The 15,527-nt window shown below is 29.6% G+C and overlaps 1 protein-coding gene across 1 annotated transcript; it reads left to right on the top strand.

Annotated features, from left to right (window-relative positions):
* Nucleotides 1-811: 811 nt before the first annotated feature.
* LOC147814118 (uncharacterized) lies at nucleotides 812-14,535 on the top strand. Its single transcript, XM_087159855.1, has 9 exons — nucleotides 812-914; nucleotides 2,230-2,344; nucleotides 2,787-2,926; nucleotides 3,396-3,528; nucleotides 6,723-6,937; nucleotides 8,242-8,368; nucleotides 9,600-9,733; nucleotides 11,599-11,767; nucleotides 14,099-14,535. The coding sequence occupies exons 1-9, from the start codon at nucleotides 878-880 to the stop codon at nucleotides 14,331-14,333; spliced, it is 1,305 nt and encodes a 434-aa protein (XP_087015981.1). The 5' UTR covers nucleotides 812-877; the 3' UTR covers nucleotides 14,334-14,535.
* The last annotated feature ends 992 nt before the right edge of the window (nucleotides 14,536-15,527 follow it).

Raw genomic sequence — 15,527 nt, 5'->3', positions numbered from 1 at the left:
ATATATATATATATATATATATATATATATATATATATATATATATATATATATATATATATATATATATATATATATATATATATATATATATATATATATATATGAGATCTTTGCTCCTGATTTTCAAATTTCTGATTTCTAGAGCAAACTGTTTTAAAGTTATGAAAGAGGTAAATAGCGCGAAAAGAAATATTTTGTATTATTAGAATAGATATTACATTAAAGTCAATTTATATTTATTTCTAAGGATTAAAAATTCGGAATAACTTGTGGTTGTTAATCACGGTAGATAACTTACTCCATAAAAGTATGATTTTAAAATATTTGTCGAAAATTAAGTTTAAAAAATTATAAACAATAGAATTCTGAGTGAAATAAACTAAGGGGAATTAAAAACGTTTTCAAAATTCATCACTTCCTGGATCACGGTGAAGACCTCTATATAATAAAAAAAGTGAAATCAAAACCTTTTGATATTTCTCGAAAACGGAAATTCAAAATGTATTTGTTGCATTTTTATAATTGTAATACAACAACACGCAGTTTTTTGAACAAACGATTCTGGAAACCACATTGTCATCAGTTGGAAAGATTCAGCTTACTATACAAACAAGGAAAATAAATAAAAAATGTTGAAATGTTTTAATGTTTTTTGAAAATTCAAATAATCTTTTATTTTTTGATATGCAAAACGAAACAAATGGAAGCGTGTTTATTTAATATGTTTGGAGAAATAGTGCACCAGACTTTCCTTATTATGTCATCGTTGCCCTTTATTTACTATCATTACAAAAAGCTCTCCTTTTCATTATGAAATCAGTTTTGACAGGAAATAATTGTGATAGAGAAGGTTATTTCTTTTTGAGAACTAAATATGCGGTTGCAGCATCTTATTGTACTGTTAAGTTCTAGTGAGTAATAAATTTTTTTTCAGTCGTAAGTTGAACTATTTTTTGAAAGAAATATCATACTTTGTTTTAGAAAATTAACGTTTATAAATATCTAATCACACATAAATATATTCATGTGTGATATCAGTATTTGGTATATTTTTGTACCAATATATTTTTGTACAAATATGTACGGTATAAAATTTGTTCTACGCGAGTAAATGATTTCGTGTTTTTTACATTCTTTTATATTCATTCATAAATATGGACAGAATTTGTGGAGAAAGAAAGACGACGATTTGAAAGTATGCATAAAGATTTGCATTTATTATATTATAGATAATTAAATTATTTATAATTTTCGTTTGAAGTGCATTAAGTTTTTTAATATTTATGTAATAAAAATTTTAATATTTATATGATGAGCCGCGATGAGGTGAACGATAGATAGTGAAGATAGAACGTTCGCCTTTCAATGAGGTGAATCTGGTTCGAATCCCAAAGATGGGTGGTCGATACAAATCCGCATCTGGCTTGCACCGACCACAGTGCTGACGTGAAATATCCTCTGTGGCAGATAGATCATGGCTAAGAGTCCCTTTGCTTTCAGGCTCTCAGTGGGAAGTTCTCGTGGCCTTTCCCTCCACTTAACACAAGAACGGGTTAATTCCATCAAAAAGTCCTCCTCGAAATCAAATTTCTCACTATGTTTGATCCAGAAATTCTCTTGACTTCTGGATTGGATTCAAAATTGCAAGGTTACGGAGTTGAACATTAGCAGTCGTAGACCCAAAAATTGGGTCGGCTGTTCAACTACAGTTATATAAAATAATTATGTAATGACCACCGCCTTAATCATTGGACTCAAATTACAAATAACGCACGAGGGAAACTTCACGGCCTCTTCTGAAGTCCCTGATTCTCTTATCAGGGGGAAAAGTGCGTACTTATTACCCTTTCGAACCATTTTTTTTAAAAGATGACGATTTTCAATCTTCATAAAGTTTTTTAAATGTCCAAAAAATAGCGTCTGCAATTGCAGCATGTAGTCAAAAATCCTGATAGCACTGTTTCCCTTATCTTCAGACGAAGAGAAAATGAAAAAAATGCCCAAAAAGTCTAGCGAATCCTCACTGAAGAAACTGGTTCTAAAAACAAAGTTTCTATGTTTTTCTAACAATTGTTTTTTTCTTTTCTTCTTTGACAATCAAGTTGAATTTTAATACTCTTTATGGTACATTTTTAACTTAAATTTCGAATCTTTTTTAAGGTTGTTAAGAAATAACACGTGTATCTTCTTTCCTGTTTAGTTTATTTACTTTACATTATCTTACAGTTTTTCTGGTTGATGGACAAGACGAGTGTCCAGAAAATGTGGTAGAAGTTTGCGGAATCCCCATCCAAGAATTGAAATTCCCAACGAGTGACAGTGAACTGGAAGAACTATGCACGTAAGAAGCCTATAAAAAGAGAAAAAAAATTGTTCTCAATTTTTTTATTTAATTTCATTTTATTCCTAGTTTTATAAGGTGTTTTCTACAAACGGCGTAGTTTATACTGGAAGAATAATTATTAAAATAACATGCATATAAAGAATTGTAAATTAATAGTTAAGCAAGTTTAAAAAATAAAACTCTCTAAATTTATCATATCACTGATAAAAATAGCGAAATTAACATTATCAGGGATGTTCTTCCAAGCTAGTCTAGTTTAATTAGCAAACTCTTTCTTTTTTCTTCCTTTATTTGACAATTTCTAAAGATATACACTGAAGTAATCATAGAACATCCCGTATATTTAAAATTTTTTGTCAGTAAATATTTTTGATTGCTAGCGCAAGAAGTCCAAAAATTTCTTATTAATAAAAAGTAAATACTTTTTAATTTCCTATAGAAACTTGAAAACTTTTGCTGAATGTGTAATTAATAACAAAGAAATATGCCCAGACACCTATGGTCCGAGTTTAGAATTTGCGCAATCTCTTCTAAAAACAAGCAATACATTTTGCATGAGTGACTCTGTTTGGTTTAAAGGTAAGTTAATTTTTTAATAAAAATATTTGTCAAATTTAATATATATATATATATATATTGGTATAAAGGTATTTTGTGCAATTTTAGTCGATACCAAATATACCATTGAATACAAAATGTAAACGTGGAACCTATTAGAGCTGCATTAATACTGTGCAGCTTTAATATAGATAATGCAGAAATAGAGGTTCACTGGTCTTCGAAAATGATAAGTAACACTGAAAAGTAACGCTATTTTGAAAAGAGGAGCTATTAAAAACATGTTCTTCTTAATTTTTTAAAGTAAATTCTCCGACAAAGACTGAAAATAATGATAAATAATTTAAATCTAATTAATTTTGCTTTACTACTTGTTTTTCAATAATATGTGCTTTGCTTTATTAATATGTGTTTTAGTTTAATGCATGATATAAAAAAGCATGCATTTAGTGCATGATATATAAAAAACAATTTTTTATTTTATTTTAAGGAGCTGTAAAATATGGCAGTTGCTACGACAATTTCGCTCGTTTTTCCACATGGGAATGCTCACCTGATATGATTAGTAAGACTAATCTCATTTTATCAGATGTGCCTGAGGAACCGGGACTCTTTCAGTGCTAGTAAGTATTTCATGATTTCTGAATAAGGACTTGAGAGAGTTAAGTAAAAAACTGCATTCTCTCTAAAATCTAGATTTTAACATTGAATAGTGTTTTTGTGCTATTGTCTTGAAGCTTCCACCAGGCAACTGCACATTAGTTGGAAACATATCTTATCGCTTGTCTGATAACTTTTTATTTTTAGCTGAAGTCACTCTCTTTAACAAACTGAAAATGTGCCCTATTACTATGTTATCTCATATACTATAAATAAAATAGCTACATTCTTATATTTAATTCTTATATTAAAATTATGATTGATTGAAATATTAATTTTTGAGTTTTCTACACAGATATATATATATATATATATATATATATATATATATATATATATATATATATATATATATATATATATATATATATATATATATATATATATATATATATATATATATATATATATATATATATATATATATATATATATATATATATATATATATATATATATATATATATATATATATATATATATATATATATATATATATAAATATATATATATATATATATATATATATATATATATATAATTTCGAAACAATTAAGATAATATATTGTGCAATATTCATATTTAAGGAAAGTATAAAAATTAGAAAAAAAATAAGAACTAATTAAGCGGAGAGCAAATGAGATATAATGTTTTCAGACTTAATCTTTAAAAAAGGTCACAGTTCAATATGTGCATTTAAAAGGATGGCTGCGCACAAAATACACATTAACGAAGTGTGACAATTCACTAATCACTAATCTCTCATTTTCAATGTTAAGCAAGAAACCCGAATTTTTAATTGTTATTCTAAAAATAGCAACTATCCTTATCAGTATGAAAATTTGGTTAGTTGTTTTAATCTTGCTTCTTTCAAATATTACTAGTTAATTCAGTTCACATATTAAATACAGGCATTACAGTAGTTTTAAAACGGATTTAAATGATCATGTATTTTAAATTGCGCAATTTAAGCTATGACAGTTTTCTTAAACACCCATTCAGATCTACGTTTATTTTTTCAAACAGGCATTTCAAACTATGAATATTTCTTTTAATTTGCAGTTAGAGCAATGTTTAAAATAAAATAAATGCACTGTATTTTTTGAACTATAACAGAAAACATGTCAAAAAGTTGCAATCTTAATTTTTGAAAACATTTATAGTAATTAAGACTACAGTATGAAGCGAAATTATTAACATAATATTTTAACACACAGTATCAAAATATGTGCTAAATTCTAGCATATATTCTTCGTGTGACTTCGTTAATGCATTTTGTTAACGTATAAAACATGATTAGCAGGAAATAAATAGTCAGGTCAGTTTTTGAAATGAAATAAAGGCCGTTATTAATTCAGGATGATTCAAGTTTTACGTGTTTTTACAAGAGCTATGAAACATTATGTTTTTTCAAGACTTATGAAATTTAATTTCTTATACACAACCTGACGAATTCAAGAATTATGACTTCTTTATTAATAACCTGAAATGTTTTTTGAGTAATTGCAATGTAACCTCATCCCTATATTTCACATGGTTCTAATCACCTATTATTTTGTACTTGAATATTGGAGAATATAGTATTTAAGAAAAAAAATCAAATAATTCTAATTTTTCTTAAAATTTAAAAGCAATAAGGATGCTTTTGGTAGTGCAAGAACCAAGTATAAATGTAAAATTGAGATTATAGCACGACCCACCCTATTTGTTTAGGGTATACGTAATATTTCTGACCCGTCGCCGCGGCAGGCCCACCCAGAAGAGGGGGCGCAGGCTCAATCTGTGCAGGCCGGGGAACCCGGCGAAGCCCCAACATGGCATTCATTATGATCAATCAAAATTTACTTTTTACATGGCAACATCCCGACAATTTGATGACAACAGGACTAGAATTAATACACTTTAATATTGTAACACCAGATGCCACATTGGACAATGATTAGAAATCCAAAGCATTAAACAAACAAAAATCCTCTAATTTAAAATAGGTCAAAGGACCCACATGAAATTAGTATTAAAGGTCAACAGACCCTTATATCGCTATACAAACCCTTATACAAATAACACCAATTGGGTGGCTGCACGCAGCAGTGCAGTACAGGGTTGATTACAAACAGGTCTAAAAAGGAAACACAACATAGAACAGTACACAAACAGTTAAAAGTAAACCCAAAAGGTTGATAAAAATAGTAAAAAACATGAATGTTAAAAGTTGGCAGAACATTGCCTGAACTATAATGAAAATGACAGAATACAGTTGGGTCGCAGAACAGATTTACAAAATTTTAACCCAAGAGAAGGCCAACAAGCAGGACCATATACATTACCATATAAAATTACCATAAAAGTTAAAAGATGATGATAAAAACAGTGATAAGTGGTTCAAAAGAGCCACGGAAAAATAAAACTAAGAAAATACAATTTCTTAAAGTACAGCAAATGTGCAGTAACAAACATGCTAAAAAGATTTGTAAATAGAGAGGTACAGTATAAATAGTAAGTAGTAAAATGCAGTAGAATACAATAAAACAGTACTAGATAAAGCCAATAATTAAAACTAGAATATACAAAGGTGGATTTAAAAGGTTGAGACATCCAGGTTGGGGTGGGTAGGTTCCGGGACCTTATGGGCTATCCCCTAAGACATCCTCAAGTGTTTGTTTAATGATAGTCTTGGTAATTTTTAACATTGATGATGATTAAGGTTATTGAAGTGATCGTCACCATAATAGTTACATTAGCTTGTTTTATTAAACAATTTGTTTTGATGTTCTCCGAACACTCCATGACCCGTTAAGATAAAAGCTTGCCGGCAGTCTATTGAGTTTCGGGCCTTTAGAGAAATAGTACGTCTGTCTCCCCTTCCATTCCTGTCTCCAACGTATCATGCTATGAGTCTTGACCAAGGTTTTAATTTGCGCAGTAGAACTAATGTAAAATGATATATAAATGTAAAATGATGCCTCTTCAGTGTGGTATTTAAGTTGCAAGAGAAATTACATATAACTGTTCAGGTCTTATTGGGCTCACACAAACTATTTGAAAATCGTTCTTACAAAAAATACTTACACCCATCAATATTTATTTTAATTTGAGTTAATAAAACCAGTTTTTATTAACCAGTTTAATTTCAAACTACTTTTTTAATGCATTTTAGTATTGATATCACAACTACAGTCTGTGTAATTGATAGAATGTCGAGAATATGTGGAAAAATGGAGACAGAATTAGGTCTGCATTTTCTGAATGGAATTGGATTCTGGAAAGTCTTTTGTTTGAATAACAAAGAAACAGCTTTAAAGATGATGGAAGAACATGGATTCAATTTCACTTCAGAAACTTCAGAGGATGAATTTGAGACTCTCTTTCAAGGTATACGAAAAAAAAACATTGCTTTATTGATTTGTTTCTGAATATAATTTTTTTTTTAAAACTGCATTTAAATTAAAAGTATTTTCTTCTGTCAAAGCAACATTTTTGAAAACATCACCTTTTATCTGAGATGGAAGAATACCGAAACGTTTACCTGCAGCGATGATGAATTGTTTTTGTTGATTAGTAGTATTGCTCGAATAATTATAGGAATAAAGAAGAATAAGTCTTAATTTCAGTAGTATTAAACGTTATCGGTAATTGCATGCCATTTAATGTGCCTAGTTCCTTTCGTGCGAAATGACCAATTTTCAATTACGGCTGACGGATTTAAGCTTAAAAATTGCAACTCAAATGTGGCACTAAACGTGGCCAGAGGAATAAAAAAAAACTAGCTACTATTGTTGTATAAATCTTATTTAGTAACGGATTTCAGTATTATTTGAGGCTTATAAATCTTTTTCACTCTACTTTTCCGCCCTAAACGGCATCTCAGATATTTACGAAAATACTTCAGATGGTGATTAATTATAATTTTGTAATATTCCTGGTTATAAAATAGCATAAGCAGTTCACCATGTAAGAAAAAAAGACCATTCTGACATTTTACGTGTCCCGACATGTCGGCAATACCATTTTCATACTTTACATTTATTAGTAACATTTACATTTAAAAAAAAACTTGTCTAGAATGACGCTAAAAATAAAAACTTTAGGGATAAATTGTCGAGAATTAAATTAAAAAATAAAATCAATACTATTTAAGCTCAAAAAAATACTTTCAAATCATCACTAAAGAGAGTACACAACAAAAAGCATTAGAATATATATATATATATATATATATATATATATATATATATCCAGATTTTCTCGGTTGTGACTCGTTTTGATTTTGTGTTAACAACTTTATTTCTTACTTTATTATTCGACCATTTATGTGTAACTTTACCTTCGGTATAAATTATTTTTTAGTGTTCCCATTGAGCTATTTTTCCACAATCTGGTAGTTTTGACTATGCTTTTATTCTCTGTCTATAAATAAAATTTTAATACTGAATCCAAATTTAAAAAAATATAAATTACTTCTTCCCTGTCATAATTTTCTATAAAATCTCATATTTTACCCTTACTCGCATTAAATTATAAAAAATATATTAATATTGTCATATTGTTTAATATTGTCATACTCGGTAATAAATGAAGGATAATTTTAATTATTTCTCACAATATTAAAATTCGTAGATGACTTCCTTTGTTTTAGCAATATTCATATCCTTAATATTTTTATATTTATATTTTAGATAAATCGGCCAGTTACGGAACAAACAAAGATATGTGCTTAAGTAACTATAAAAATTTCTGTCAAAATCCAGGGGATTTCATAGAGGATTTTCCAGAAAATTCTGATGATCTGTCTGCAAGATGCGCGTAAGATAAAAGAGATCATTAGTAATTTATTGAACAGCAAAAGTAATCTAAGGGAGACATATGATATCGATCCCATTGTGCAAGTTTCAGGAAAAGTGCTATTTTAGATCCTTTAGTATCTTATTAAACTGCAGACTTTCTAAGAAATTCTGCACTTTTTATCTTATTTTTCCATGAACTGCAATAAAAAAACCAATGTATTTTTCCAACTGCTGCAGTAGAAAAAAATACTTACTCTGGTGAAAAATCTCTTATTTTGAACTATATATACCATCTTATCGCTCGTATTTATCTGGGCTTAAAACAGACGGATAGCTTAAAATTAATGATATAAAAGCACTTTTGTGGAAATCGCCATCGACTTGAATCAAAATTATCTAAATCGATGACTGATTCAAAATTTTTCCAAATTTTAATGAGCCTAGAGCATGTGATGGAGTGATTCATAAAAAAATAAGTCACACACATTTTTCTTCACAAAACCGCGGCGCTTCTTCTTCTTGACGTTTTGCAACATTTTCATATCTAACATAGCATGCGTTGGTAAAAACTAGCTAAATCTTAACATAATATAAATGAATTAATGTTACTAACTCAGACCAGTTTTGAAAATAGCATACATTCGAAGTAAAAAACAATTAATTTCTCAAATCTCGACAGGGTTTTTGATAGGCAATCTTAATAATCGACCCAGTATCTGAAAAGAAATCTATAAAATATGAACATTTGTGCTGTTGCGCCTCTAAGACGTATAGGGTCTAGTAACATTGTCCAACGTTCTCCCTTCGAGAAATTTCTATGTAATAGCGATATTATATATGATTTGTGCACGGATTCGGTTTGTAATATAGTCACCTTTTAAACTTTCCAAATTGGACGTTTGTTTATTTATAATTTCTCTTATAAATAAGACAAGATGTTTATTTATAATTCTTTCAACATTTGCCCTTCAATAGATTAGCTTGATCTCTAGGAAATAGGAAACAGCACAATGCGTAAGAGGCTTTAAGACAATAGGAAATATATCAGCATTGTTTATATTACATTTAATCAAAATTTTAAGAAATGGTTAAATAAAAGTGATTGCTCCTCGATTGGAGTGGTTAAACATGGATCTGCGATTTACTAAACTACTTTTGTAAAATGCTTAAAATCTACATTAATATGTGGTGGTTCCGTAAGCATCTGATCAAAAGGATATATACAGTTACAGAGTAGAATTTTTTTTCAGAGCTCATATAAAGTACAAAGAGTGTTTAATTGATTACGAGCAAAAATGTGGGGAGAAAATACATGGAATGTCACTCCATGAAGATTTAGAAACTCTGAATACCTTTTGTGACGAAAAGTCCGTTTTGTTCCATGGTAAGAATATTAATTTTCTCTTCTAATCACGATGTTTGACATATTGTCTTTTTATTTCTAAATTTTATATAATATATTTGGTATCGGAAAATGGTCCTATTTGTTTTTGTTCTTCACTTAGAACCCATAATATCAGCTATTACTTTTTAATTCAATCATTCTTCAATGTTAAATATACTCTGTCTTAATTTGATTTTGATTTCAGAATTTTATATGATATATTAGGTTTTGTAAATTGGTCTTCTTTTTTGTTCTTAACTTATAGCGCATAGTAAACGGATAAAAAGAGAAATTTTTTCTTAAAATTTACTTCCAAATAATAAGGGATTGAAATTATCTTACTAAATTCTAATACACAAAAGACTCCAAAGCTCCATATTGAATTTCTTAAAATTAAATTACAACTTACAAAGGACTCAAATGATCTGGAATGAGGTTTTTTAAATCAATAAATTCAATTCACTAGATTCATGAGACCTAAAATGGAATGTAAGGAGGCCCTTAAATTTATGAATAACTTTTTAAGTAAGCAAAAAATAAATAAACATTATTTTTTTAAGTTTACTTGAGAGTTCGCCTTCAAGCAAGGCAACCCAGGTTTGAATTCCAGTGACGGTTTGTTCTGCTCATATTTTACTGCATGTGAAGGGTTATAAGTTTAAGTATTATCAAATTCAAGATATTTATAAACATATTATGCCAGCGAATATAGATATAACGCCTAAATATTATATATTTAAATAAACATAAAGCAGCCTTGGCCTGTGAAAGGCTGTTGCGCTTATGAAGAAGAGGAAGAAGTAACGTAAATATTATATATTTAAATAAACACAAAGCAGGCTTTAACAATAATTATCTATTATTAGGTACCAGAATTTCATATTGTTGCACCTGTATGGGGTACTAGAAAAAATTACAACCATTTTATATAATTAACATATAAGAAATATAATCCATCCATATAAAAATGTTTGCATGCATTTGAAAACAAATTTTGTATTTGTTTTTGTTCTTCACTTAGAACCCATAATATTAGCTGTTACTTTTTAATTCAATCATTCTTCAATGTTAAATATACTCCGTCTTAATTTGATTTTGATTTCAGAATTTTATATGATATATTAAGTTTCGGAAAATGGTCTTCTTTTTCGTTCTTATAACCCATATTATATGTATGAAAAAAATTTTTTTTTTAAAATATTGATTAAAGAAATAAAGGATTGAAGTTATCTTTCTAAATTGTAACTCACAAACGACTCCAAAGTTCAAGAATGAATTTTTTAAAATTAAATTCCAACTTATAAAAGATTCAAATGATTGAGACTGAAATTTTCCAAATCAAAAAATTCAATTCACTAGATTCAAGAGACCTATAATAAAATGTAACGGGGCCCTAAAATTTATAAAAAAATTTTTAGTAAGCAAAACAGAAATAATCTTGATATTTTTAAATTTACTCAAGAGCTTGAGCGTTCGCTTTCCAGAGAGGAGATCCAGGTTCAAATTCTAGTGACGGCTTGCTCTGCTTAGATTTTACTCCTTGTTCGGGGTTACAAGCTTAGGCATTATCTAACTGAAGATATTTATAAACATATTATGCAAGCAAATATAGATATAACGCCTCCTAGAGATAAAAAATATATTTATGAATAAACAGAAAGCAGGCTTTAAGAATAATTATCTATTATTAAGTACTAGAATTTTATATTGTTGCACCTGCATATGGTCATAAGTTCAATTATCATGCTGGATAAAAATTGAAACTGTTTTAAATTTTCATGGATATAAAAAATATAATTTATCCAAATAAATGTTTTGCATGTACATGAAAACAAATTTTGTAACTTGATATTTTAATGTTGCAGCATTGTCAGATAAGGGCAAATGTTTCAATAAATGTTATCAAAATTATGAAAAAGATGCCGAAGATAGAGTTTACAGTTGCATTGATGAAATAAAAAACAAATACCCTGAGAAATATGAACTGGAACGCAATCAACGATATCGGAAATCTTATAATATTAGATCCTGTTTGTAAGTACCTTCCTTAAAAAATCATCTAAATCTTCCTAAAAATCCTAAGTACTCATCCTTAAAAAATCATAATATATCAAGGTAATAACATTAATTTTATGCTAATATAGTTAAAGTATACTTTGAGCTACGAGCGAATAAAGCAATTATAACACAAGCACACGCATGTAGTAGTTGCGACATTATAATAATCCTTACTCAGGGTCGGAACACAGAATGAGTCAACGACTCATGCTATGGAAAACACAGACTACTCCTTTTGGCTCTCTCTGTGACATTCTGGTTAAACACTAATTCATACGAATGAAATTAAGGTATACTCTGTGCGACGTGGGAATAAAGCTAAACAGCTTGAATAAAGCTTAATTAAAGACACAAAACGCGCATACTATAGTTTTGTCCCTGTTGTAGTTTTTGTTACTTATGCTACTTGTCTACCAGGAACCCTGCTTGAAATCAATCGAAATTTTTAAGACAGGGAGTGCATTTTTTTTTTTCAGTGGCACCATCTATGTTTAAGAATACGACTTAAGACAAACATGCCACAATCTGTTTTACTTAACCTATCATACTACATTCATTCATCCGCAGATCGTAAATGTGACCTGAATAAGAGAACGACCAATCTCTAATTCAGTACTCCCAGAGGCATTGATTTGGTATGGGAATTCAGAGGATTTGAGTCCCCAACAGATTTAACGTACACCAGTCACCATTTGAAAAGTGGGGCTTCCACGGCTGGTGGGATTGAAACTCCTATTCTCACGAACACGAGCCCATCGTCCTACCAACTAGGCTATCTCGACCAACATAGTCTCTAAAATCAAAAGCCTTTTTGAAATTGAGCCAACGCCTGTTAAATTATGAGTTAGCGTTCATTATTTTATGAAATAATACAGAATAATCATTTACTGTCTCTTTAATTTGATAAAATGAAATTGGGGCATAATTCGTGCTACGCTAGAAAGAAGCTTTTGTGGCACGAAAGGAGAGATACTTTAGTTTTTTTTTCTCCAAAAACAAAATTCTACCTCATCTTCGGAATACAAAATGAATTAATGTTTGTGATTTTATGAACCCATATATATTATTACCAAAACAGAATAGTAATTCAGGAAAGCATCAATTTTTCAAGTACAATTCCGGTTTACTTTCAAAAACTTGTGAATATGTCTAAACAGCTTGAATAAACCTGAAATGGAGGCACAAAAGCAGATATACTATAGTTTCGATTCTATTAACAAGAACCTTCCTTAGAGTCAGAACGAAGAATGAGCCAACGTCTATTATTATACGATACAAAGAGCAGTTATTATCGCATACTTTGATGAACTTTCGCATATGAAGTTAGGATGATTATGTTATATATTGAATTAGAATACAACGAATTAGGATATTGCTACACATGAATAAACCTTAGTAACACGAATAAAGCTCAAATAGGAGCACAAAATCAGAAATACTATAATTTCTTTTCTATAAGAAGGATCCTTTCTCAAAGTCAGAACAAATAATGAGCCAACATCTCCTACTATACGAAGCACAGAATAGACATTCTCGCATATTCTGGCACAACATTTATTTTTGCATATGAGATTAGGATAATTAGGACATATAGAGATCGAATTAGAGTATTAGAGTGAATTAGGATATTACTATACATGGATATATTTAAACTACGAATAAAGCTCAAATAGACGACAAAATCAGACGCACTATAGTTTTGTATCTATAAACAAGAACCTTCCTTCGTGTCGTATCATAGAATAAGCCAACGTCTATTATCTTATGAATCAATGTCTATTATGCTACGAGCCAACTTCTGTTTTTTTCTTCTTTTTTTTGCCGTATGCCTGCTTTAGGCAGTGGGGGTTCGATTGTTCCTGTTTTTCAGTGGCGCCATCTATGACCAGGAATTCGACTTCCGCCACGCTATTCACACAACCACTACCCATTTATAGGGCGGGTCACATTCACACACAAATGAGAAAGGACATAGAACACACACAGAGAGAAAGAAACCTCCATGCCTTGTCCGGGATTCGAACCCAGGACCTTTCTGATGCAAGGACAGTTCCCCGCCCCCTACACAGGCCGGTCGGCCCAACTTCTGTTATTGTACGAAATAGAAATTTATAATTTTGTGTTCGACACTGAGAAAAGTTCGTGTTCATAGAACCGGAACTTTAAAATGTATGTTTTCCATTACATAGTATGTCTGTTATTTTGTCATCATGATTTTTTATTTTCGTTATTTTTTTTTTATTTATTTACTTATGATGAAATTTTACAACTATTTCATTATTTTGTACTTTTTTTTTAATTTTTTAGTGATGATCTCTTAATGGCGAAGTGCCTAACTGAAGTAATATCAGAAGATTGTGGAGAGACAGCAAAAGAATTAATGTTGCAAGCCTTAAAAATCAACAAATTGAAGTACACCATGTGTAGAGATTTTCCAAAGGAAGCTGAGCTTTTTATGAATGAATTAGATTTCAGTTTGGAACCACAATGTCCACTTGAGGATTTAACTAATCGTCTTGAGAACGAATCTGAAATAGTTTAAGATGGAGAAAATTCCCTAAAAATTAATAAAAAAAAGTACTTTTTTTCTAAATCTTATAACTGCACTTTAGAAACAGTACAGTAAAAATCATTATACTGAAACAATAGTTTTTGTTTTATTGTATCGATAGAAATTTCTTTTTCATTATTCTAATGTTTGTCTAAGTGTCTTTAATTAAGCTTTATTAAATTTTTCTGTGTAACTTTTTAGTTTTATTCCTAAGATACTAATAAGGAAACGAAGTTGCCAGGTGCACAAAACAAAAGTATAGCTCTGTTGTAGAAGCGTGGATTTTGTTCACGTTAGCAACTACTCTTTTCATTTAATTTCGAATAAACCAAGCGTTTCAAGTATTAATTCTCTTAGGTGACACATTTTATATTCTTTCACAAAGATTTCAATTCTTTTAATATATATTTCTTACTTAACACAAAGAGAGGTAGAGCATAAACAAACTAATTATGCATCGAAGTTGTCAGGGACACGAAACAAAAGTATAGCACGGCTACACTAAAATACATAAACAAATCATAAATATAAGTTAAATAAAAGACGCAGACGAGAAAAAATTATATTTCAACAATTTCCATGTGTGATACGGAGCTGTATTAAACCTACTTCACGTTAATGAACATTCCAACTTCACGTTAATTAACATTAATAATTTATGGGGATTTACTTAGCTCAACTTTATTACGCCATTTTGCAAGCGATCAGCTGTCTCTGATGTCATAGGTCACATGTGTGGAGATTGGTGATCTTCTTTTTATTGAAATGCAAGTACCCAATTGCAAATATACAGCGTACGAAAATAAAGCAACTCTGTAAAATTTGCCAATAGAATAAAAAGCTAATATAAATATTTTGTTCTCTTTTTAGCAATCAGTGTAGTGGCGAACTGTTTTTATTTCTAATGTAAAACTCATTAATTCACTGTCGCGACTACATCGAAAACAAAATCTATTTATAACTCTTTATTCTTTATTTCTTAACACAGAATTGTTTCAGTTACATGGTTATACTAATTCTCACTTTATTTTTAGCTTTCACCAGTTTATTTTCCAATTTAATATTAATTACTGACATATTGAAGATATACGTATTATTGTTTTTGGCTATTTTATCTTTCGATTAATCGCCAACCATTGATCTATTCCCATCCTCTTAACAGTCCATTGGGAACAATGTATTTTA

Source organism: Parasteatoda tepidariorum, chromosome 3 (assembly GCF_982258835.1).
Source record: "Parasteatoda tepidariorum strain Cologne lab strain chromosome 3, Ptep-v5.0, whole genome shotgun sequence".
Lineage (NCBI taxonomy): Eukaryota > Metazoa > Arthropoda > Arachnida > Araneae > Theridiidae > Parasteatoda > Parasteatoda tepidariorum.
The sequence above is the reverse complement of the archived record's forward strand: the minus strand, read 5'-3'. Positions and strand labels throughout refer to the sequence as shown.